This window comes from Mesoplodon densirostris, chromosome 5, assembly GCF_025265405.1.
Source record: "Mesoplodon densirostris isolate mMesDen1 chromosome 5, mMesDen1 primary haplotype, whole genome shotgun sequence".
In the NCBI taxonomy this organism is placed as follows: domain Eukaryota; kingdom Metazoa; phylum Chordata; class Mammalia; order Artiodactyla; family Ziphiidae; genus Mesoplodon; species Mesoplodon densirostris.
This window is the reverse complement of record NC_082665.1, coordinates 13,920,488-13,946,206: the sequence shown is the minus strand read 5'-3', so window position 1 is coordinate 13,946,206 and position 25,719 is coordinate 13,920,488. Positions and strand designations below refer to the sequence as shown.

The window sequence follows — 25,719 nt, the reverse complement described above, 5'->3', positions numbered from 1 at the left end:
ACAGAGGGCCTCGTTTTGCCATCTCAGAGCTGTGTGACCTTCAGTAAGTTGCTTAACCTCTCTGTTCCTATATCGTCATCTATAAAATAGGGGGAATAACAGTATCTATCTCTCAGTGGTATTGTGAGAATGAGATAGGTTAATATGGAACAGCACCCAATATATACAAGACACTACCTCAGTATTAGCTTTCATTTATTAGTAATAACAAAATCATTCAAATAAAGAAGATAAAAACTGAATCAAACCAACACCAAGAGTATTTTCAGGTACAGAATCACACAGTGCTCCGTACATCCAATCTATAAAAAAAAGGACTGTGAACCTATGGTATCACTGAGTCCACCTTATGATCTTTAAAAATACTCAGATCATTACCCAAACTTGTCAAAAACTTCAAAGATATTCTCCTTTATGAGAGCCTACCGTGCATTTCTACAGTGAAATCCAGGAACAGCATCGCCTGCTCCTATACTTGACCCTGGCTGTTCCAGGCACGTTTCAGGGTCTTGTTCTCAAGAGAAAGAACCATGAAATCAGAGAGGCACCTGGGATGAGTCAACAAAACCCTGGGGCCTCTTCCTTCCTCTCTGCTGCCAGAACCCAATATTATAGAGGACCCTGTTTGGGACTTCATGACTCACTATATTTAAAATGGAAACAATCTCTCAAAATCCACAAAGGGAGAGGAACACTGGGCTATTACAGTGAGGTAAAAATGATCCAAGTTAAAAAGTATTCAGAAATAAACGTCTTAGATACAGGAAAAATAACTGTACTCCCAAATCAAATTAGAAACCGAGAATTAACATTTTTAGTTTAATAATAGAACAATTTAATAAATAGCCTTCAAAATATCTTACCTCACACGGAAATATCTATTTCTCTTGAGGGCCACTCACCCTCCCCCACCTCCCCAAAAAAGTAGGTAAAAGGCCACAAAAATAAAAAGTAACTTTAAACAGCTTTTGTTTGTTTTTTTTGCCTTTAAATGAAACATGCATGTTTCCGTTTACTGGCTTTTTAATTAATAACCAACAACATAAAGCCTTTCAGTCTACAAATATTAAACTTATAAACATTAAAATTACTTTAAAATATTAAATATTATACTGTGCTCAACTTAGACACTGAGAATGATGATCCTATGATGGCAAAAGAGAAACATATGGATAAAAGCAATGCTGAAGATAGTCTAACATATGCACTCAAGAAAGTCCTACAAAGATATATAAAGACAAAAAGAGACAGAAAAGTATACACAGAGAAATGTAGGTTTTTAAAATAATCATTCAGATTTGAAGAGTATATTTCCATTATCAATATCAGTTATATTTTTGACCCAGCCAATCATCCAATTACTGGACAAAGGAAAGAATCACCTGATATTGTAGATGAGAAAAACAAAGGTATAATTTAAATTTGCGTGATTTGCTCAGGTTAAGTGACTGGTCAAGGTCAAGCAAAAGAATAGGAGACAGACAGGGGGACCAACATAAATATGTCAACAACATTCTGAAAACAGAAGACGAATAAATACAGACATAATCACATATCACTGTTTTTACTGCGGAGGGGTCTTTCAGATACAGGTAACAGAGTTGTCAAATTGTTATACTCTGGAGACTGTGATGAGAAGAGGTTATGGACACATAGAACTCTTTAGGAAGTGGAATAAAAGCATGATGAAGTATGGAAAACAAATTCACAGTTGCACCTAAGAGTCAGGATAAGAGCTTTGTCACAGTGCTCAACCGGGTGAGAAGCACTGTATTTTGGATTAACAAAGAGATTGTTTCTTCCCCTTTAATGAAAAAAAAGGTGCTCACCTTTCAAAACAGCTAAACAGAGATAATGCAAAGGGAGTTTGTCATAGAAACCATGAGTAGCAAGAAAGTATAACTGACCCAATTGTACACATTTTAGATGCTGTTTCATCATACATATATGGAAGCATAAGAAGGAAACAGGATGAAATGAGACTTTAATTCATTAAGAGTGAGCTCTGCCCTATATTCTCACATATGGGTTTGTTCTCAAGACTGTACTTTGGATTTCATATCCTATTTAGTGACATCTCAGAAGTAAAAACACTTTGGTCCCGTGGAGGGGCCTTCTAACCACATACAGCCGCAGAGGTGACGTGTCAGCTGTGATTCTTTGGTGGTTCAAGACATGGGATGTGCAAATGGAAATCTCTCACCTTGCTGCTGTGATCAGTCTCATCGGAGGATTCCAAGTCTGGCCCTTCGGTCTCCTCCGGAGCCGTCTCAGCACTACTGCCCTGCTGGCTGCAGAGGCTGTGCCCTGCAAGGTGAAGTCAGAAGAACACATGGGTCAGCACGTATAGTCATTGCTATAAGCCATGCCAGTGCAAGGGAGTATGGGGTCAAGCTCATGACGTGTACATACATTGTTAGACACTCCCAAGTGTGGGCTCCATGATCTTGGTTCAATAAATGTTCGTTTTTGTTGTTTTTATTGTTACCACTATTATTATTATTTTATAACATAGTATATTTTTATTATTTATAATACATATTTTATAATATACAATAATTGCTGTGGACTGAATATTTATGTCCCCCCTCAATTCCATACGCTGAAGCCCTAATCCCTAATGGGTCTGTATGTGGAGGTGAGGCCTTTGGGAGCTAAGTAGGTCTAGATGAGGTCTTGAGGATGGGCCTCCACCAGAGCTCCCTTCCTCTTATGTAAGGACACAGAGAAAATGCAGCTGTCTGCAAGCCAGAAGAGAGCCCTCAGCAGGAACCCTGACCTTGAACTTGCCAGCCTCCAAAACTGTGAGAAATAAATATCTGTGGTTGAAGCCACGCAGTCTGTCATATTCTGTCACGGCAGCCCCAGCTGACTAAGACAATAATTTACTAACCATCTATCTGTGAAATAAAATCTAAATAAAATTATTTGATCGATTTATAATCAAATTAATTGCTGGATCAATGACTTCATTGCTAAAATAACTGAAGAAACCATTCTGAGAAGAACATTAAGACAAAAAATAACTTTCATATAGATTACCTGGCAAACTTCACCCACTCTTCCCACCATATTCTATGCAAAAGTGCAGGCAACTTTCTTTCCTATTTTACCACGTCCCTACTACAGTGGTTGGCTATGGTAGCCCCCTGCACTGGGGAAGAGAACATGAAGATCTCTTTCCTCTGGGGGGATTCTCAAATTTAAAGAGCATCTGACTACCTGGGGGTTCATGTTATGCAGATTCAGATTTAATAGGTATATGGTTGGACCTATGACTCTGCATTTCTTACAAGCTCCAAGATGTTATCAGTCAAGAGGTCCATGGACCACACTTGGAATAACAAGTCTCTAGTGTATTTACAAACCTCTAGCTAGTCTGATAAGACAGTGGTTTGATGACCATTATCTTAGAATATGCCAGGCACTGGGTCAGGGACTACAGCACCATCACTCTAACCCGATGAGAGAGAAGGGAAGAAAGAGGAGAAGAAGAGAAGGAGCCACTTTCTGACTCTTTGGATGAAAGCGTCAGTCTGCAAAGAGGCTGCCTTATTCCAATGACACGGTTACAGTCACAAGCTGTTTAGCATGACTTTCTGATCAAACTCTAGGTTGGTTGGGAAACTAAGGAAAGAAGCCAATCCCTGAGCAAACCTTGCTCCAAGGCTGCGTCCTGTGGTCCCCTTCCCCTCCTCTGGAAGGAAGCACCAATGAAGCCAACGACTACCTTCTATGGTTTGTAAGTTTCCGTCTGAACCCCCTCGCCTCCCCGCACCTAGTCACAGAGTTCTGGCTCTACGATTTTCTTGCACTTCTTTTAATTACTTCCTCACTCAATAACATGGTGGGAGCCATCAAAGAAAGAGGCCCACTTAACTTAGTGGATATCAACAATGTCACACCGTCACCACCAGAGGAAAAAAGAGTGACTGAATACTTTAAATGGGGGCAATGACCTAGATTCTGGGGCTAGAAAGAAGGGGAAGATTTGAACAGCGTTGAGCTCTGAGATGGCAGGAACCACGCTCCCTCAGCACTAAGCAGGGTGGCGAGGCTGTACACAAGGTCACCTTCACGCTGTAATCTGCATAATGGCGACCCCCAGACGGTACAGCCAAATACTGTGACCCTGCCTATCTCCACTGTATATCATAATGTCTGGGCTCTAGAGGTTGCTCCCAAAATAGTGGAAAAAGGAATGAAAGGATTTTCATTGTTAACAATACCGTGGGCCAGGTATCCTAAAAAGGAAGCAAAAAACCCCTAATTCTACAAAACACTTAGAAATTCTAAGTATCAATAAAATAGAACAAAATTCTTTTTATATTTTTTTCTTTTCTTTTTTTGGCTGCGCCGTGCAGCATGCGGATAGTTCTCTGACCAAGGACTGAACCCGTGTCCTCTGCAGTGGAAGCATAGCGTCTTAACCACTGGACCACCAGGGAAGTCTCCCCAAATCCTTTTTAAACACAAAGCTGAGCTCCAAGAAATCCCCAGAGCCCAAAGTGAAGAAGACAAAGGAAGCAGGAGGGGTGGGCCAGTCCCAAAGCCATGGCAGTGCTGAGTAATCCATCAGGCTCCAAACTCCCAACCCTAGAGCAGCGTTTCCCAAAGGGAGCGGGAACCTGTTGGTGTCAGGAGGGGAAAACGTTTAGGAGGAAAACTGTACACATGGCAGGTACACAGGGCACTAGCCTCCCTGGGCTCCTGGGTTCTAAGTACCTTGAGCACTCCCCAGCCACTGTGACAATCAAACACGCACCCCTACAGAGCCCAACAGCAGAACCATCCCAGCTTGGGAACCACAGCCCTGGAGCCTTTGGTGTCAACTGTGAAGCCGTGAGACAGAAAACAACTGTTGGGTCAGTACAAACTGGAGAGTTAGAATCAAATCTCCCACATTCATATGGTTCCTTTGAAGGGCTACACTTTTACCCCAAAAAGACTCAAACAGATTTTTTTTCAGAAGTACTCACTGGCAAAAGAGGGAAAAAAAAAAAAGAAGGAAAAAGGAAGCTGATTTAACTCTGCCCATACTCTGGGATGAGTGGGGATGGAGGAAGAAGGGTTTCTTCTTGGAGATGACAACCACAGGCTGGCTGCACGGGTGTTTGAGATTCAAATTTACACTATGTCCTACATTCTGCAGACTCCAATGTCTTAGTCTGCTCAGGCTGCTGTAACTAGGACCGCAGACTGGGTCGCTTAAACAAGAGACATTTATTTCTCTCAGTTCTGGAGGTTGGAAGTCAAAGATCAAGGTGCCAGCAGATTCCTTCCTTCGTGAGGCCCTTTCACTGGCTTGCAGATGGCCGCCACCTCACTGGGCACCTACATGACCGCTCTTTGCGGGTGCAAGGAGAGAGGGGGTGAACCCTGGACTCTCTTCCTCTTCCTACAAGGACACTAATCCAGCTCGTAACTTTGTCTAAACTTAATTACCTCCCAACGGCCCCTGACTCCTAATGACCCTCACATCAGGGGTTAGGACTTCAATACAGGAATTCAGTCTGTGATCCTCAAGATGAAAAATTGCCATAAAGTCGTTCTAAATTTGTATTCCAAGGGCATCTGGCAGAAGCCACAACAAGTCTGCTCTAGAGGGATTCATCCTTAATGATGGGATCATATTAATGGTCAGACATAAGCTGGGTCAAACAAGAACCTATAAGCCATTATTATAAACACAGGAGAACCAAGTCCCCATGAGGGAGAAGCAACAGCCACAACAAGCAGCAGAATCAGACTCCCAAGAAATAATACCACAATTATCAGATAGAGATTGTCAAACGAGTACGCTTTAAAAAAAGGGGGGCAGGGGACAAGAAAAGAGAGACTTTCAAAAAAGACCAGGTAAATTAGTAAATTTTTTAGAAATGAGAACTATAATCACTGAACTGAAACACTCAATGGATAAGAATAAGAGTTGAAGAAAGAAGCTAGGAAGGCCTATCTGAAGACATTATCTCACTAGAGCACAGAAATTCTCAAATGCTCAAACTATCAACACAATTGTATTTCAAGCTAAAATAGTATTCAAGAAGAAAAATATAATCAAAATCATTTGACAAAGAGTGAGAAAGTTTACTAATACAGAACCTCGCTAAAAAACAATTCTCTAAAGGATGTACTTCGGCTGGGAAAATATATATACACGCACGCACGCATGTATAATCTGGTATACAAGGTTACCAGAGAGATAAATAGAGACCTGATATTCACAAAGGCAAGTCGTAGTGTATGAAACAACACTCCACACACATCCAAAAAGGCATTTGGAGGTAAGACATACAAGATGAAACTAAAGCAATGGTGGGTGATTGTATTTAAACCATTTCATGGTCCTTTTATGCTTCAAGTGAGGAGTAAAAAGAATTTGGTCTTGTTTTGTTAGAAATCATGTTAAAATTTTAAGGGCAACCACTAAAAGAAAAGAATTAGACTGTATAAGTTGAAAGGGGAAAGTGGAGTTTAGAAATTCAGCCAAAAGAGAGTACAGGAAAGGGCAGGAAGAACAAACAAGATCAAGACAGCAAAATACGATGATAGAAATGAGACAAAATACATGGATCTTCTAAATAAATGTAACGTAGACTAAACTCAATATTTAAACCTCATGTTTAGATAAAAACTGAAATAATGTCATACAAAGCCCCACCTATATGCTTATACGCAAGAAATAGACCTAAACAAAAAGACACAGAAGACTGAAAGTATAGGGATGGAAAATATATTAGGCGAACGTAAAGAACACTCTCCAAATGCCACACAAAATAGATTTAGTCAGACTATAGATGTAAACATCAAGAATTATTATGTTTGATCCATGAATTTTAAACCCTACTCACAAGGATTAGCAGTTTATGCAAAGAGCCCACATAGGAGGCCATAACACAAATCTCAACAAATGCCAAAGAATCTGAATTCAGACAGACCACACTGGCAGCATTATTTTTGGAACTAAATTTGTTATGAAAGCGCAAAAGGCTAGTAATACCAAAGACAGTTTTAGAGAAGAAAAATAAGACTGGGATACTTTCCCTACCAGATATCAAAATGTATTTAAAGTTACAATAATATAAGGCTGTGCAGAATTAGCAAGAAGACAGGCTAACAGAACAGAGAGTCCCAGAAACAGCCCCACCCGTGTATGGAAGTGTGATGTACAGCAGATGTGTCACTGCAGATCCAGGGGAAAAGAATGGAACATTTGATAATGTGGCTAGGACAGCAGATTATCCACATGGGAAAATAAAAAGCTGAACCCTAACTCACATCATTCATAAGAATCAGTACCAGGGAGGTATAAACCAGAAAGTGAACAGTCCAAACTATAAATCTTTCAGAAGGAAATATAGAAGAAAATGTTTGTTGCCCAGGGGAGAGAGAAGGATTTCTTAAACAAGACATAAAAAAGCACAAATTCTATGAGATAGAAAATCAGATTTTACTAAAATTAAAGACTTTTCTTTGTCAAAAGGCACCATAAAGGCAACAAGATACATTATAGACGGAGAAAAGTTATCTTCAACACATATAACTGGCAAAAAATATTAATATCTAGAATATAAAAGAAGTCCTATGAATCAATAACTGTGGGTCTATCTGATTCTAAAGCATATATTCTTTTTTTTTTTTGCGGTACATGGACCTCTCACTGCTGTGGCCTCTCCCGTTGCAGAGCACAGGCTCCGGACGTGCAGGCCCAGCGACCATGGCTCACAGGCCCAGCCGCTCCGCGGCACGTGGGATCCTCCCGGACCGGGGCACGAACCCGTGTCCCCTGCATCGGCAGGCGGACTCAACCACTGCACCACCAGGGAAGCCCTATATTCTTTTTTTACCCTATTAGCTATGCTTCTGCCCTTAACTGAAGATAAAAATTAATAAAATAGGAGAGAAAGAGAAAAGGCAATGCAATTGTGGTAGACAACTGGTAAAGATGACAGTGATGATTCCTCCCATCCCTTTAAGCACGGATCTTAGTGTCAATGACCCCACCCCATGAATTTGGGTTGGCCTTGTTTGTGACTTGTTTGGGCCAACAGAATGTGACATAAGTGGTGATATATGAAGCCTTCTGAGCTAAGGCTACAAGTGGCTTTGCAGGTTCTTGTCTGGTCCCCCAGGAACCCTGGACCCACCATACAATGAAACCCCCAAGCTAGCTTCTTGAGGATGAGAGACCTCAAGGAAAGAGGGGTCCAGCCAACCAATCACCATATATGTGAGTAAGGCCATCTTAAACCAGCCCCAGTCAAGCCCAGATGACAAAGTCACAAGAGTGACTGAGGCAAGGAGAGCAGAACAACTGTCCAGCTGAGCCCGGCCCAAACTGCTGAGCACAGTGAGCAAATTAAATGGTTGTTTTGGGTGGTTTGTTACATAGCAGTAGATAGCCAACACATGGGTAGGGGGAACTTAGTCATCCAAGAGAGCCAGAGAGGCAGGAATTGACAGTGGTGCCCTTCAAGAATGCTGAAGAGAGGGCTTCCCTGGTGGCGCAGTGGTTGAGAGTCCGCCTGCCGATGCAGGGGACACGGGTTCGGGCCCCGGTCTGGGAAGATCCCACATGCCGTGGAGCGGCTGGGCCCGTGAGCCATGGCCGCTGAGCCTGCGCGTCCGGAGCCTGTGCTCCGCAATGGGAGAGGCCACAACAGTGAGAGGCCCGAGTACCGCAAAAAAAAAAAAAAAAAAAAAAAAAAGAATGCTGAAGAGAGACATTGGCATGGCAGGAACAGGGAATCCAAACCAGGAAAAAGTCCTGTTTTTGCTCCCACACTTCAAGGCCTTCTCTGAACACTTTCCGGCTGAAGAGGCTTATAGAACACCATTGTCGAGTTTCTATGCAACCCCATACAAACACAGATTTGCGACTTCCTCTTCCTTTACCACAAGAGACCTTCCTCTAAGAGCAAACCCTGAAGGGATTATTCCCTTTGTCGTGGAGGTAGCTGTCCCCATTTAATTACCAGTACACATGCAGACGGCTCCAGAAAGCTGAAGACAAGGCTGAGAGCTGGTTGAGGAAATAATCAAAGCAGGGAACTGCCTGTCCCACTTCACTCTATGCCCAGCACTTAGCACATCACCACCTGGCATAAAAGAAGCGCCAGTTAACACGTGGCAGCACAGAGAGGAAGCAGGGCCAAAACTAAAGAGACAAAGGATGAGCAGGGGTATACAGTGGAGAATTATTCAGCCATAAAAAGGAAGGAAATCGACTCTTTGCAAACACATGGATGGACCTTGAGGGCATTATGCTTAAGGGAAATAAGTCAGTCAGAGCAAAGCAAATACTGTATGATCTCACTTATGTGTGGAATCTAAAACAAAACAAGCAAAACAAAAACAAAAACAAACAAAAAAACCCTCACAGATACAGAGAACAGATTGGGGGTGGTCAGAGGTAGGGGCTGGGGGGCAGGTGGGTGAAATGGGTCAAAAGATATAAATTTACAGCTATAATACATAAGTCATGGGGATGTCATGTACAGCATGACGACTATAGTTAATAATACTATATTATATATTTGAGATTTGCTAAGAAAATAGATCTCAAAAGTTCTCATCACAAGAAAAAAAATTATAACTATGTATCGTGATGGATGTTAACCAGACATTGTGGTGATCATTTTGCAATGTATACAAATATCAAATCATGATGTTGTACACCTGAAACTAATATAATGCTATATGTCAGTTCTACCCCAATTAAAAAAAAAAAAAGATGAACAGTGGGTGGGCAGTCTCAGAGAATGAGGAAGCACAGGGCAGGGCTGAGGCCCAGCAGGACAGGATCTATAGGCTATCTCAAAAGCTGCCATAAATAACATTCATTGTTGTGAACAGGTGTGATCATTTCTCTGCTTCTTCAAATTATTTTCACATCATAATGTGATTGTTTTGTGACTGAGGAAACCTTTGCTGCTAGCACGTCCCACTCACCATTAGCCGGATAGACAACAATGAGGTCAGGAGCAGTACAAACACATGAATGTAAGCTTACATTTTGATTTATCTTTGATTTACTTGGATGAGATTCATTCACTAAGGCTCCATTTAAGCCCATTAGGGACTTAAACTTAATGGAGGAAGGAAAAGAATCTTTGCCTTATGAGATATATGAACAATGTAAGTTAAACTAGTAGATTCTCCAACTCAAACATTTCCAAAGGCAAACCAATCATAACTGGTTATTGAGTGAAAGAAACGACTGAGGGGAAGGGAGCAAGAAAAGGTTAGACACGGCCAATAAAGACATTTAGCTGGAATCTACTCTTTAAGCGATGATTTTATTTTGCTTTTCAGCCATTTTACTGTCATAGAAGAATAAGAATTCCATAGACACACTCATAATATATAAGATCAGCATAAACACTTGACCCTCCCCCAAGCTAAGAAAACAAAACCAAAACAATTATAAAGGAAAAAAAAAAAAACTGGGGAGAGCTAAATATACACTATGAAAAAAAAAAGGAAAAACACTACAATTTTAACTTGGGAGACAAATAATAACTTCTTTCCAACCAAATTTCACAAAACCCCAGTGTCTGTTTCTCTCCAGAAAACATTTTTTTAATCCATAAAAACTGTAGATATAGCCCTTCCCAATCCTATCAGCTTGTTGTGAAACTCAAATAATATATAATCTACTAACGTTCTTTAAAATTATACAAATGGAGGCTCTTAATCTCTGAAACAAAATTTTTTTCCACACACAGGACTCAACGGGTGTCATTAATCAAATCCAGCTGGAAATCAGGACTAGGCGTTAGGGTTTCCCTAGCAGGGCCCACAGAAGCGGGCCATGTGCTGTTTGACAATAAGCATTGCACACAGACAGTTTACAAAACGCACATGGCTCCAAATTTTATCGACAAACAACTAGAAGGCCATGTGCTACTGGTATCTGTGAGACTTCAGTGAATCTGGAGAATGGGACCATATCTGTTTGTAGGAAGGTAAATCTGTGCAGTTCCTCTTTCTTTGATTCCCCTCCTGCTGTCTGGTTGTCTTCTGTTTGCAGAATGGAGCACCAGACAATCTGCATGGAACATCAGCCCAAAATAGAACCTTGCATTTCACAGGCACGGCAGAGAAGCAAGCACTGCCTGGCAAATCAAAGCTTGTTGAGTGCTTAATGAATCCTTGCTCTGACCAAGATGCCTTGGCTCTCCTGGCTGTCACAGAAGCCTTTCCTGTTACAGCAAAGGGTGCGTAATCTACTTCCTGCAGGAGGGCTATCTGTGCTCACTGCGGATTGCGATCTTTCACTCAGCGTCAGACAGAGTAAGATCAAGGGGGCTGACTCTCCAAACCCAAGGCTGGCCCTAATTGTCTTTAACGGGTAGAAGCCAGTGCTAAAGTCAAATGAATGTGAGCCTTAAGGACAGAACTTAAAGTGAGAGAGACAAACAGACATCTTGAAGCCTTGGAAAGATACCATGGATGCCCCTTGAATTATGATTCTTATAACTTGCATAAAATTGGGGGCTTTTGTTTTTCTGAAACTTATTTTTAAAATAATTTTAGATCTAGATTTGCTTTCCTTTTTTTTTTTTTTTTTTGCGGTACGCGGGCCTCTCACTGTTGTGGCCTCTCCCGTTGCAGAGCACAGGCTCCGGACGCACAGGCTCAGTGGCCATGGCTCACGGGCCCAGCCGCTCCGCGGCATGTGGGATCTTCCCGGACCGGGGCACGAACCCGTGTCCCCTGCATCGGCAGGGGGACTCTCAACCACTGTGCCACCAGGGAAGCCCTGCTTTCCTATATTGACGTTCACTGTAACAGTTCCCTAACTGGGGAGTGTAGGTACATACATTCTAATCAACCAGGCCAGTGCTTTCAACTGGAGACTTTGCCCCTGTGGGGACATTTAGCAATGTCTGAAGATTATTTTTGACACAACTTGGGGGGAGGGGGTTAAAAACGACTAGCTGAGAGTTGTTTGTAGGAATACTGCTAACATGAAGGCACAGGACAGCCTCCCACAACTAAGAATTATCTGGCCCCAAATGTCAGTAGCACCAGATGAGATCAGTATTCAAAATAAATCACACAGGAACATTACAGAGGCTTTTTGGAAAGTTCACAGAAACAGAGTTTTGCAACTTCCTAGGCCAACTTTCCCTTCACTTCAGGCTCTTTCTAAAATAATAGTCACTGAAGGAACTAGCTTTCTGCCTGGACCCCCTTCCCCCATTTTCTTACCAGTCTGTCCCTAAACAACTGCTGGAAAAAAAAAAAAAGAAAAAAGATGAAGAATAGCCCCAGGAAGATTCCTACAAGGACACATGGAATGGCCAATGGCCAAGAATGGAAACTGAGTCTTATTAGAGAGAACACTTGGGATGGAATCTATTCTCCAGCCCCTGGCTTTCCAAGCCAACACGGCAATCCAGTCACCACGTGTCCCTCCTATACTGAGGAAGAGGAGGAAAAAGAAGATTACCTACCAGGGTGTCATTACAGAAATCTCAATGAAGCAGACCACAGAACGTTATCCACAAACACCCCTGTAGATGGTCTGCATGGGACCATAAGATTCCAATCATCTTACCAGTCCACCCAGATGGAAAAAAGAGGATCAATAACCAAGAATAGTCGGTGACCTAAGGGAGTAGCCTCCAATCTTAGGTGCACGTTAGAATCACCTAAGGAGTTTTAAGCAACCATCCAACACGTGCAAACCCAGCCCCGACCTCAGACCAAGGGAATCATGATCTCTGAAAAGGGACCCAGGGGTCTCAGCCTTCTAGACTGCAGAATCTCATTCCTTCTACCTGGGGAAGGAAACTACCTTAAGTATACTTCATAAACTTAGTTATCAGACAATCCACCTGGTGCAGATTGAAGTGGAAGAGAGGGCAGTGAGGAGATCAAAACCGAGCAGCCTCTGGTTACTAGCCAGAGAATCTCCCCATCCCCACAAGAGACTGCGCTTTGAATGCATAACATTTGGGTACCTCTTAGAACATATTCTAAACACCTCACTTTCATCACTCAATCATTCCTTACAACAACCGCGTTTGACAGCGGTGTGGTACGATCACCATTTTATGCACAAGGACACGGGGCACAGAGAGATTAAGCGTAATCTGTTCAAAGTCATGAAGCTAATAAACATATAAAAATAGGACTCATTCCCAAGGAACCTGGTTCCAGAGCCCACTCTTAGCCACTAGGTAGTGATATTTCTACCTCGAGGAAACAAACCTCTCCGTAAAAAAGGCTTCACAAAGAATCCAGCCCTGAAAGCTAATCACATATTTCAATCAGAATTCTCAGGGCAGGATCAAGGCCACGTCTGCATACTTGGACTTGTAAAATGGGGCAATCAACAGGCCCAGCCTCCTACAGACGGGCACCAGCCAGGGTGCCTGTGGACACGGCCAGGCCCTCCATCAAGGCAGTCTCACATCCACTATGACCACCCTAAGATGGTCCCTGCATCAAACCTCAAATCCGTCCCTCAGGAGGCTTCTTATTTTTAGTTACTTCTATGTTTAGATGAAGGCTATAGTCCAGCCTGCCCAACGTGCACACTTTCTCAGTTGTGTTCTACTGTCACTGCAGCTGTCTGTGCACACTGCTTTATAAACTCGGCCTCATTATGGAACCACCTTTCGGGTTATTTTATCCTGTTTACTTGCCCCCTCTTTTATCTTGCACTGTTAGATAGGGACGAGGAAATGGCAGCAACCAAAAGGCAGACGCGCTGAGACCCAGGTGGGGAGCCTGAGTGACTGCTTGCCTCCAGGCAGTCTGATGGGGCTGCCACTACTGAGAGCATTTGAGAATTCTTCTGGAACTTATTAATGTTGAAACCAACTTAGAAACTTTCCAGAAAACCCACACTGTGACTTTACTTTCATGCTGTATTCTTGAACCAAGCTGATGACCTAACTTGACCAAGCACACTGGCTCTGAAAGATTTTTGATCCCTACAAAATATTAAAAGGTGAAGCAATGAAAAAACAAAGGACTACACTAAACTGTTAAGTATGAGGATAGAATCATGTAATAGTCATCATTATAACTTTCAACATCCAGATTAATGTCTGGGGACAGAGCAAATACTTAAGAAATGTCAGTTCCAAGTTACGATCTGGAAACACATGACTAAATCTACGGATGATTCCAAAATAAAAGTTTGAATGTGGTTTAAACAACAGTAGGTTCAGTGGATGTAGCATGCAGATTACAAAGGTCTGAAGGAGGATGTAAGGTCAGCTGCTGACAGGTTAGGGCTATATATACAAAATATACTCAAGTATTCCCAAAACAGACACCTATGTACAAACACGTTTTTAAATTTAAAAAAAAATTTTTTTTTTTTTTTTTGCAGTATGCGGGCCTCTCACTGTTGTGGCCTCTCCCGTTGTGGAGCACAGGCTCCGGACGCGCAGGCTCAACGGCCATGGCTCACAGGCCCAGCCACTCCGCGGCATGTGGGATCTTCCCGGACCGGGGCATGAACCCGTGTCCCCTGCATCGGCAGGTGGACTCTCAACCACTGCGCCAACCACTGCACCACCAGGGAAGCCCTTAAAAATTTTTTTTAATAAAAGTCTTAAAACTTGGCAAACTGTGTGCGCGTGCAAACGTGTGCACACGCACACAAATCTTTTGTCAAAAGAAAGAAATATATCAAAACTATGATTGTGTTTAAAGGAACAAATCATGAGCAATTTCAATCACACTTTATATCAGGGGTCTGTAAAGGGCCAGATAGTAAATATTTTCAGCCTTGCAGACCATGAGTCCCAGTCATTAACTACTCAACTCTGCCATTGCAATGGGAAAGCAGCCAGAGACAAAACATCAGTGAACGGGCGTGACTGTGTTCTAATAAAACTTTATTCACAAAAACAGGCCATAGTCTGGATTTGGCCAGTGGGTCTTAGTTTGCCAACACCTACTTTATATCCATAACCCACAGGAAGGGCTCAGACAGGAAAAAAAATCCAAAAAAGGTTGAGTACACACTGTTGTTTGTAGTATGTACATCCAGACCTTATAAAGTCCTTTCAATAACCTAATCTAACACAACACACCTTACTCAGTCATTTTACAGAAACCACTGTGAACGGAGTTTTACGGGATTGAGCCTGCCATCTTGTGGTCACATAAAAGAACAACCTTCATGGTATCCATTCCCTATCATGAAGGGTACACAGCTCCCTGTTAAGATAAAGACAAATACCATATTATATCACTTATATGTGGAATCTAAAATATGACACAAATGGACCTATCTGTGAAACAGAAACATTATCAGGGACATACAGAATAGACTGGTTGTTGCCAAGGGGAAGGGAGGCGGGGGAGGGATGGAGTGGGAGTTTGGGGTGAGCAGACGTAAGCTATTATATATAGAATGGATAAACAACAAGGTTCTATATTCAATATCCTGTGATAAACCATAAGAGGAAAGAATATGAAAAAGAATGTATATATATATATATGTGTGTATAACTAAGTCACTTTGCTGTACAGCAGTAATTAACACAACATTGTAATTCAACTATACTTCAATAAAAAATTTAAAAAAAATTTTTTAAAGGGTACACAGCTCCCTGGGGTCCTTTTCTAAAGGTGTGATTGGCGTGTGGGTACTGCAGTAACAAAATGAGTCAGATGTCAACAGTAACTAAGTGTGATTGATTCTCTCGAGCCTCAACTTGTCAAATTCTCCTAGGGAACCCCATAATAAAAGGATGAACTGTCACAAGGCGTCCGCTTGTGATTTATTCTTACCAAGCCAAGCTTCAGAAGGGACTTCGAAAAATAAGAATACTCAGAATACCTACACTCAGAAGTGGAAAATGAATACTTTTTTTAACCTGAGTTTTAAAGAGAAAATAAAGCCCAAACCCCAGCTTACCAAATCAACCCCAACTCTAGAACCAGGTCACGGTAAGATAAGTGATAGCAGCATCTGTTCCCCTGCGGGCTTGCTCCCTGATTCTCCCGCTGAACAAGAATGGGCGCCTGTGTAGCAAAGTGAAGAAAACCTAAGCCTCGTACCAGGAAACAAACTCAGGAGAGAGACGCAAGCAAGTAAGAAGAGTATAACAGAGGCAGGGCTCATGTGAAAGATGTCTTTGCAGGGTCCTGGGGAGCTTGGTGGGGTGCCAGGAAGGCACCCCGGGGCAGGTAGCATTCAAGCTGTTCCTTTCTGAATGAGTAGAAGGTTGCCAGAAGAGCGGGAAGAAACGTGTAAACAGGACAAGTGGCAGATGGGGCAGGGCAGGGGGTTCCACCGATGGGCTCTTATCCAGACTCTAGGTCACAAGGGCCCAGGAGAAAAGTTGACCAAACACCAGTTCTGGGCATATTTCCGCTCTGGCCATCTCACCCCATATCTTCCTCTTCCACAGAAGAAAAAGCGGGGGTGGGTGATTTGGAGGATGGTGCCATGGAAGGCAGGGAAGAGCAGCACCAGAGCCCCAGCATCTTAAGTGACTCCTGGCACTCCTGTGTCTCCAACTCTCGTCCACAGCCAAGAGACAGTGGCCTCTACCCATTTATCTTTCTCCCAAATGACAAACAACAGCAGCACCACAAAGCTTTCTATTGCAGCCAAACAGCAGTTCCACCAGCACAAGAGTTCCTGGCCCCTTTGAAATTTCGACAGGAAGCTCAGTAATCTGCTCATCTTGCACATCTTAGATGACCTGCCAGATGCAGGAAATCCACAGAAATAAGCAAGCCGCATGGGCAGCCTCTGAGGGGCAGCCCGGTGCACAGCCATACCTGTGTTGCTGGTGAGAAAGGCGAGAGGGTTCTCGCTGAGGTCGGCGGGGCCGTCCAGCCGGAGGGGCGGGCTCCCCAGCAGCTCTGCTTCTCCCTCCAGCTCCGGGTAGGTCCTCACCAGGAGGCCCAGGGACAGCTGCGCAAGGAAATCTTTGAGCACAGAGGCATTCAGGGTGCCCGCAGCACGATTATTGATCTCAAGAATCTCATCTCCCGCTTTCAGGCCTGCCAACGCGAGACGGAAAATGTTTAATGTCACACACGCATAAACGCAGCTGCAGCATCAAATCAGATCACAGCATCTTAGACGCCCTGTTTCGAAAGGGCACACCAAGCTCTCCTGTTATAGGTGTTGCTGCAAACAGGCTGTAGTGTGCAAAGGGGATCATCAGGTGATCACGTGGTCTTTGGGTGTGGAAGGTTCTAGACTGGGATGCCACAGCATGCCTATCCTGTCCTGAATACACCAGCTAAACAAATTTATTCCTTCTTGAATCTATGTGCTCTACCCATCTGCCAGTTAGGCCTCGCAAATGCTAATTCTGGCTATCGTCCTAGCATTTTGAGGGGAAAAGATGGAAAGGCTCCCCGACTGCAGCAATTTCTATGCCTTCTTGTGCTACGGTGGACACGTGTGCACAGTCAGCTAAAGTCTATGAATCATTTCTACGGAACCAAAATGCAGGCACCTCCTTGGCTACAACCACTGAAGGTCATCTTATTCCAAACACATTGAGAGATGATAGTTTATGGAACCAAATGCAATCGTATTTTTCCCTCCCCCACCTTTTATGTGAAACTACATCAGGACCTTGGGGTGAATGGCCTTTTGGAGGTCCCCAAAGGTTCTGCTACTTTTGCAAAGCATGCTGGGGAGTTGCCGAAGCTTGGGACCCAGAGGAGCGGCCGTGAACCCGCTCAGCCTAGGAGAACAAGAACTTGTGACTGACCCGGGGCAGGTCCCCCTGACATTAAAAGAACATTCCGGCAGTTTGAGAGAGGGAGAGATGAGGGAAGAACAGGAGAGGAAATAAGGTTTCCCTTCGGTTAAGAAGAAGAAAGGAGTCTGATTCTTATTTTCTAAGAATATTTCTTATTTTCTAAGTTTGTTTGTGGAAAAACAGAATTGAAAAAGGGAGTGACTGAAAGGCAGAGACAAAGGATGAACTGCCAAACCCAAAGCCACACAGTCCCTCAGGCACCCACAGTTCTCACTCTGATTCCACAGAAAAATAATTCCTCAGAGAAGTTCTCACTTCCCAACTTCACCGGGTCACACCTATCGGCCAGTTTTACTCAGGTTTCCAAAATACTTGAAATTAATTTTCTATCATATAGATAGTGGGAAGCAGCCACATAGCACAGGGAGATCAGCTCAGTGCTTTGTGACCACCTGGAGGGGTGGGATAGGGAGGGTGGGAGGGAGGGAGACGCAAGAGGGAAGGGATGTGGGAACAGATGTATATGTATGACTGATTTACTTTGTTATAAAGCAGAAACTAATAAAAAAAATTTTTAAATAAATAAATAAATTTCTATCATAAAATACTCCAAGAAACATCACAGGTGAGGAGGCAATGGGAGAGAAATGAGAAGGTTTTCCTCCACGTCAGAGGCAGAATTCTGGGAGACTAACCATTCCATTTTTTAGGTGAAAGATTTTGGCATCACAGCATTTGAAGAGAAAACACAAAATTTCCACATGTGAAAGGCAGTTATTGGTTTTTAAGTGTTCTCTTGGAGACAATTCTTTTCGTTAGATATTAGAGGAGGTAAAATAAGGAGAAAAAGAAGAAACGACTTAAAAACTAAAACCATCTGCAAGTTTTTTGTTTTTTTAAAAGAATTTTTAGGTTTGCGGGAATTCCCTGGCGGTCCAGTGGTTAGGACTCTGGGCTCCAACTGCCTAGGGCCTGGGTTCAATCCCTGGTCAGGGAACTAAGAGCCCGCAAGCCACTTGGCCAAAAACTAACTAACTAACTAACTAAATAAATAAATAAAAGAATTTCTAGGTTGCTGTGACTGGTTGAATAACAATGTGTAGGGGGTTGAAGGGTGGCCCTTATAAAGATATGTCCATGTCCCCAAACCTGGGAATGTGAGCTTATTTGGAAACAGGATCTCTGCACCTGTAATTCAGTAAAAGATCTTGAGATAAAATCATGCTGGATTATCTGATGGGTCCTAAACCCACTGAAAAGTGTCCTTGTAAAAGACACACAAAAGAGAGACAGAGAGAAGAGGAGAAAGTTATGTGAAGACAGAGGATGAGACTGGAGTAATGCTGCCACACCTGGAGCCTCCAGATGAAGGAAGAAGCAAGAAAGGATTCTCCCCTAGAACCTCCCAGGGACCACAGCCCTGCACACACCTTGGTTTCAGACTCTGTCCTCCAGAACTGTGGGAGAATACAGTCCTGGGTTGTTGTTTTTTTAACATCTTTATTGGAGCATAATTGCTTTACAATGGTGTGTTAATTTCTGCTTTATAACAAAGTGAATCAGCTGTATGTATACATATGTCCCCATATCTCCTCCCTCTTGCATCTCCCTCCCACCCTCCCAATCCCACCCCTCTAGGTGGTCACAAAGCACTGAGCTGATCTCCCTGTGCTTTGCGGCTGTTTCTCACTAGCTATCTATTTTACGTTTGGTAGTGTATATATGTCCATGCCACTCTCTCACTTTGTCCCAGCTTACACTTCCCCCTCCCCATGTCCTGAAGTCCATTCTCTATGTCTGCATCTTTATGCCTGTCCTGCCCCTAGGTTCTTCAGAGCCATTTTGTTTTTGGTTTTGTTTTTAGATTCCATATACATGTGTTAGCATACAGTATGTGTTTTTCTCTTTCTGACTTACTTCACTCTGTATGACAGACTCTAGATCCATCTACCTCACTACAAATAACTCAATTTCCTTTCTTTTTATGGCTGAGTAATATTTCATTGTATACATGTGTCACATATTCTTTATCCATTCATCTGTCAATGGACACTTAAGTTGCTTCCATGTCCTGGCTATTGTAAATAGAGCTGCAGTGAACGCCGTGGTACATGACTCTTTTTGAATTATGGTTTTCTCAGGGTATATGCCCAGTAGTGGGATTGCTGGGTTGTATGGTAGTTTTATTTTTAGTTTTTGAAGGAACCTCCATACTGTTCTCCATAGTGGCTGTATCAATTTACATTCCCACCAACAGTGCAAGAGGGTTCCCTTTTCTCCACACCCTCTCCAGCATTTACTGTTTGTAGATTTTTTGATGATGGCCATTCTGACTGGTGTGAGGTGATACCTCATTGTAGTTTTGATTTGCATTTCTCTAATGATTAAAGATGTTGAGTATCCTTTCATGTGTTTGTTGGCAGTCTGTATAACTTCTCTGGAGAAATGTCTATTTAGGTCTTCTGCTCATTTTTGGATTGGGTTGTTTGTTTTTTTTTGATATTGAGCTGCATGAGCTGCTTGTATATTTTGGAGATTAATCCTTTGCCACTTGCTTCATTAGCAAATATTTTCTCCCATTCTGAGGGCTGTCTTTTGATCTTGTTTATGGTTTCCTTTTCTGTGCAAAAGCTTTGAAGTTTCATTAGGTCCCATTTGTTTATTTTTGTTTTTATTTCCATTTCTCCAAGAGGTGGGTCCAAAAGGATCCTGCTGTGATGTATGTCATAGAGTGTTCTGCCTATGTTTTCCTCTAAGAGTTTCATACTGTCTGGCCTTACATTTAGGTCTTTAATCCATTTTGAGTTTATTTTTGTGTATGGTGTTAAGGAGTGTTCTAATTTCAATCTTTTAAATGTAGCTGTCCAGTTTTTCCAGCACCACTTATGAAGAGGCTGTCTTTTCTCCATTGTATATTCTTGCCTCCTTTATCAAAGAAAAGGTGACCATATGTGCATGGGTTTATCTCTGGGCTTTCTATCCTGTTCCATTGATCTATTTTTCTGTTTTTATGCCAGTACCATACTGTCTTGATTACTGTAGCTTTGTAGCATAGTCTGAAGTCAGGGAGCCTGATTCCTCCAGTTCCATTTTTCTTTCTCAAGATTGTTTTGGCTCTAAGGGGTCTTTTGTGTTTCCATACGAATTGTGAAATTTTTTGTTCTAGTTCTGTGAAAAATGCCATTGGTAGTTTGATAGGGATTGCACTGAATCTGTAGTTTGCTTTGGGTAGTACAGTCATTTTCACAACTTTGATTCTTCCAATCCAAGAACATGGTATATCTCTCCATCTGTTTGTATCATCTTTAATTTCTTTCATCAGTGTCTTATAGTTTTCTGCATACAGATCTTTTGTCTCCTTAGGTAGGTTTATTCCTAGGTATTTTATTATTCTTGCTGCAGTGGTAAATGGGAGTGTTTCCTTAATTTCTCTTTCAGATTTTTCATCATTAGTGTATAGGAATGCAAGAGATTTCTGTATCCTGCTACTTTACCAAATTCATTGATTAGCTCTAGTAGTTTTCTGGTAGCATCTTTAGGATTCTCTATGTATAGTATCATGTCATCTGCAAACAGTGACAGCTTTACTTCTTCTATTCTGATTTAGATTCCTTTTATTTCTTTTTCTTCTCTGATTGCTGTGGCTAAAACTTCCAAAAGTATGTTGAATAACAGTGGTGAGAGTGGATAACCTTGTCTTGTTCCTGATCTTAGAGGAAATGTTTTCAGTTTTTCACCATTGAGAATGATGTTGCCTGTGGGTTTGTCATGTACAGCGTTTATTATGTTGAGGTAAGTTCCCTCTATGCCTACTTTCTGGAGGGTTTTTATCATAAATGGGTGTTGAATTTTGTCAAAAGCTTTATCTGAATCTATTGAGATGATCATATGGTTTTTCTCCTTCCATTTGTTAATATGGTGTATCGCATTGACTGATTTGTGTATATTGAAGAATCCTTGCATTCCTGGGATAAACCCCACTTGATCATGGTGTATGATCCTTTTAATGTGCTGTTGGATTCTGTTTGCTAGTATTTTGTTGAAGATTTTTGCATCTATGTTCATCAGTGATATTGGCCTGTAGTTTTCTTTCTTTGTGACATCTTTGTCTGGTTTTGGTATCAGGGTGATGGTGGCCTCGTAGAATGAGTTGGGGAGTGTTCCTCCCTCTGTTATATTTTGGAAGAGTTTGAGAAGGATAGGTGTTAGCTCTTCTCTAAATGTTTGATAGAATTCGCCTGTGAAGCCATCTGGTCCTGGGCTTTTGTTTGTTGGAAGATTTTTAATCACAGTCTTAATTTCAGTGCTTGTGATTAGTCTGTTTATATTTTCTATTTCTTCCTAGTTCATTCTTGGCAGGTTGTGCTTTTCTAAGAATTTGTCCATTTCTTCCAGGTTGTCCATTTTACTGGCATAGAGTTGCTTATAGCAGTCTCTCATGATCCTTTGTATTTCTGCAGTGTCAGTTGTTACTTCTTTTTCATTTCTAATTCTATTGATTTGAGTCTTCTTCCTTTTTTTGTTGATGAGTCTGGCTAATGGTTTATCAATTTTGTTTATCTTCTCAAAGAACCAGCTTTTAGTTTTATCCAGTTCTGTTTCTTAAGCCACCCAATTTGTGGTAGTTTGTTATGGCAACCCTAGGAAACTAATGCAGGGCCTACCTGAGTGAGCTAGTCTCAGAATTAATAAGTGAGAGCAGGGGGCCCAGCAGTGATGGGCAATGAAGCACCTTGTCGGGGTCCTTCTGTCACAACCCCACTGTGTAACAGCTCTGTGCCCGTGGGCATGTTACTGAATCTCTCCCAGCCTCGGTTTCCTCATACGTAAAGAGGGGCATGGATTAAATGAGATTCAACAAAATAATCTATATAAAACTCTTTGCACAGCACTTGGCATGTGGAAGATATTCAAGACATGAACTCTCATTATTAATACTTCATAGAACAAAGAGGAAAACTTTTTTTGGAATTTTTGAGCCTACTCAGAAATGATCCCCACCACCCACACTAAAAGTTGTGAAGCATCTAATCTATCTGTGTAGAAAAATACAGCACAGAGCTTTCTCTGTGTCCTGTGGAGCCATCTGGAAGACACTTAGATGACAGCAAAGAAGATGCCTGATCCCAACCTCAGATGATTCCAAGAGCAGAACAATGGGCCAAAGAGGCCCAAGATGAACAGAGATAAGTGTAAACACAGTTTGGTTCCAAAAGTCAGCTCTACAAGTACAGCCAACATGAGATCCAACACAGAGCAAGAGGCAGGCAAGAGAAAGCAGGAATATGGGAATTACCCATCAGCCCATCACAGGCCAAAAGCCCAAGGTGGCTAAGAAAAATAAATAAAGTGTAGGTTCAATTAATGCAAACAGAATATTCAGATCTAATTAGGCTGCGTGCCACCAGACGTCCCTTGGTTGCATCACATTCTGGTCATTTTAAGAAACACTAAAATCCAGACCGTCCTCTAGCAGAACTAGCATCTGGATAGTGTCCAGAGGGCAAGGACCAGAGTTGTATTCTACATTCTAATGAATTGTTGAAATATCTGGAAGTGTCAAATGTGGAAAAGACTTAGCAGTTTTAACGTGAAGCACATCATGAACACCAATGGCTGGCTATAAACGAGGAGGCAAACAGTGAATGGAAGCTGAGGGAGGAGGATGTATTATAATCAGAGACGTCCACAAAGGGGCCGTATGGTCCACAGGGAGCTCTCCGTTATTGGGAGGTCTTCACATAGCGGTTACGTTTAACATCAAATATCTCTCCCGACACAGCCTTCTGCAGGTCGGATACTGGGAATAGTTTGCCACCCAGGTGGACAAATGGGCATCACTCTTGCATCTGCAGAGAACAGTGTTATATGGGGCAAGGGAGTTGCAGCAGACGACCGTTTGTTTTTATCTAACACCAGTGTTCCTGGATTCAAAGGACTAAAACAGGATGTGACTAAAACCAGGGCAGCGTATTTCCCCACCCCCACACGCCAACCGGCACACTCACGCTGAAAGAGATAAAAATCAGATTGGGGTTTAAAGGGGAATAAACCCCGTCACCTCTGCTCTTAGCTGAGATACGCTTTGAAGGCGTCAAACTCTGGCCTCCGGACTGCCTTTGGCCTCGAAAATATGGAAGGAAAAATGAAGGAAAATCCTTGTCCACGGCCGTTAGCAGTGGATTAATTACTTGGACTTTGTTTCTGATTGGGCACACCTTTGCCATCTCTGTGCAGAGCCAAGTCTGCGGGTAGCACTTCTCCGGTGCTGACAGCACAGGGCAAAGTAAGCTGCACAGGAAGCTTGTAAGCCATGAACACCCAGACCTAAGCTGCCCCAGAACATGGGAGGAGGTGGGAGAGATAGGCAGGCATTCCATCCTCTCCCAGCTGCTCCACCGTCCTCTAGCAGAACAGATACAGGTATCACATCCAAGTGTAACTGACCAAGACATGTTGGACTTTTATATTCAATGGGCATTATTTTGCCACTGCCTGGATGAAGCTAAACATTCCGCAGCAAGAAGAATGAAATGAAGGTGGATTTTAAGCCCTACCTACCTGCCCAGGTTCCCCCCCAAAAGTCAAGTCCACCCAGAACGTGACGTTATTTGGAAAGAGGGTCTTTGCAGATGTAATTAAGTCAGGATGAAGTCATACCAGAGTAGGGTGGGTCCTAAACCCAATGACCGGTGTTCTTATAAGAAGACCATGTAAAGACAGAGAGACACACGGGAAAGAGGGTCATGTGAGGACAGAGACAGAAATTAGAGTGATGCAGCTACAAGCCAAGGAAGCCATGGGCTACTAGCGGCCAGCAGAATCTAGAAAGAACCGTCAACTAGATTCTTCCTGCAGAGGCTCCAGAAGGAAACAAGCCTGCCAATACCTTGATTTCAAACTTCTGGCCTCCTGATGAGAATACATCAGGAGGCCAGAAGTTTGAAAGGCCTCTGTGTGAGAATACATTCTATTGTTTTGAATCACCCGGTTTGTGGTCATTTGATACTGCAGCCCTAGGAAACTAACGTAGGAAGCAAAAAATCTAGGTTGAAATGATTCTCTCAGAGTAGAAAAAGTATGGAGAGCTGGGGTTCCACAAGTAGCCTAGACAGACAACACTGCAGGCTGCAGGCAGGGTGTAGCAGAGAAGAGCTCTCTAAGGAGGGCAGGAAGTCAGGATCCTGAACCCCTAGGTGCTCAACGTCTACAAAGATTCCTCTATGAATGGCGGCAATAGAACACGAAGGACCTTTGCAAGCTCAGGCAAAGGCCAATGTCAGCTTCAACCAGTGCAGACCAAAGCACAGAGGGGTCTTCCCGAATAATCCGCTTCAAGAAGATCCCTGGGACCTCCATTCCATCCCAGATGGTAGGGAAGGACAACCACTTCTGAGTAGAAGGGCATTTCCCATCAACCCCGTGGAGATGGGCTCAAAATCAGATTTAAAATCCAAGAAGGCAACATTCCTTGCACCCTTGAGCGGATGGAAATAATACTCGTATTCCCTGGAAGAGTTTTCGGTGAGACAACATTTAAATACTCTTCAGGGGTGAACCCTTTGGGCATATCCTTCTCATCCACCAACTAGAGAAACCCAAAAGGGAATTGAAGACAAACAAGTCAAGACAAAACACTTGATAACTTACCTTTCTTGGAAGCTAAGCCAGTTTCCTTTACGCTATTCACGTAGAGCCTTCGAACACCATCTTCTTCCACAGAAGAAAGTGAAAAGCCTAGGAAACACAGGGACAGCCAGGTAAGGCCCACACCCTCTGAGTGTTGAGCGAACAATAAGAAGAATCTGCTGTGAACTAGGTATGTTCATTGCTTGGGGTTATAGTTTTTTCTTGTTCGTATTGTTTCACAAAGCAGAAAAATGTATGCTTAGGTCACTCTAAAAGAAATCACTGTAAAAATTAGGGCCTCCCTGGTGGCGCAGTGGTTGAGAGTCCACCTGCCGATGCAGGGGATACGGGTTCGTGCCCCGATCTGGGAGGATCCCATATGCCG

General features: G+C 42.7%; 1 protein-coding gene across 3 annotated transcripts in view; it reads right to left on the bottom strand.

Annotated features, from left to right (window-relative positions):
* Positions 1-25,719, bottom strand: part of TIAM1 (TIAM Rac1 associated GEF 1) — a 138,357-nt gene that overhangs the window by 40,456 nt on the left and 72,182 nt on the right. For all 3 annotated transcript variants that reach the window (XM_060099758.1, XM_060099760.1, XM_060099759.1), the window contains 3 exons: positions 25,356-25,442; positions 16,765-16,989; positions 2,204-2,307 (listed from right to left, as the gene is read on the bottom strand). In XM_060099758.1, coding sequence (XP_059955741.1) covers positions 2,204-2,307; positions 16,765-16,989; positions 25,356-25,442 — 416 coding nt within the window. The remainder of the gene's footprint in view (positions 1-2,203; positions 2,308-16,764; positions 16,990-25,355; positions 25,443-25,719) is intronic.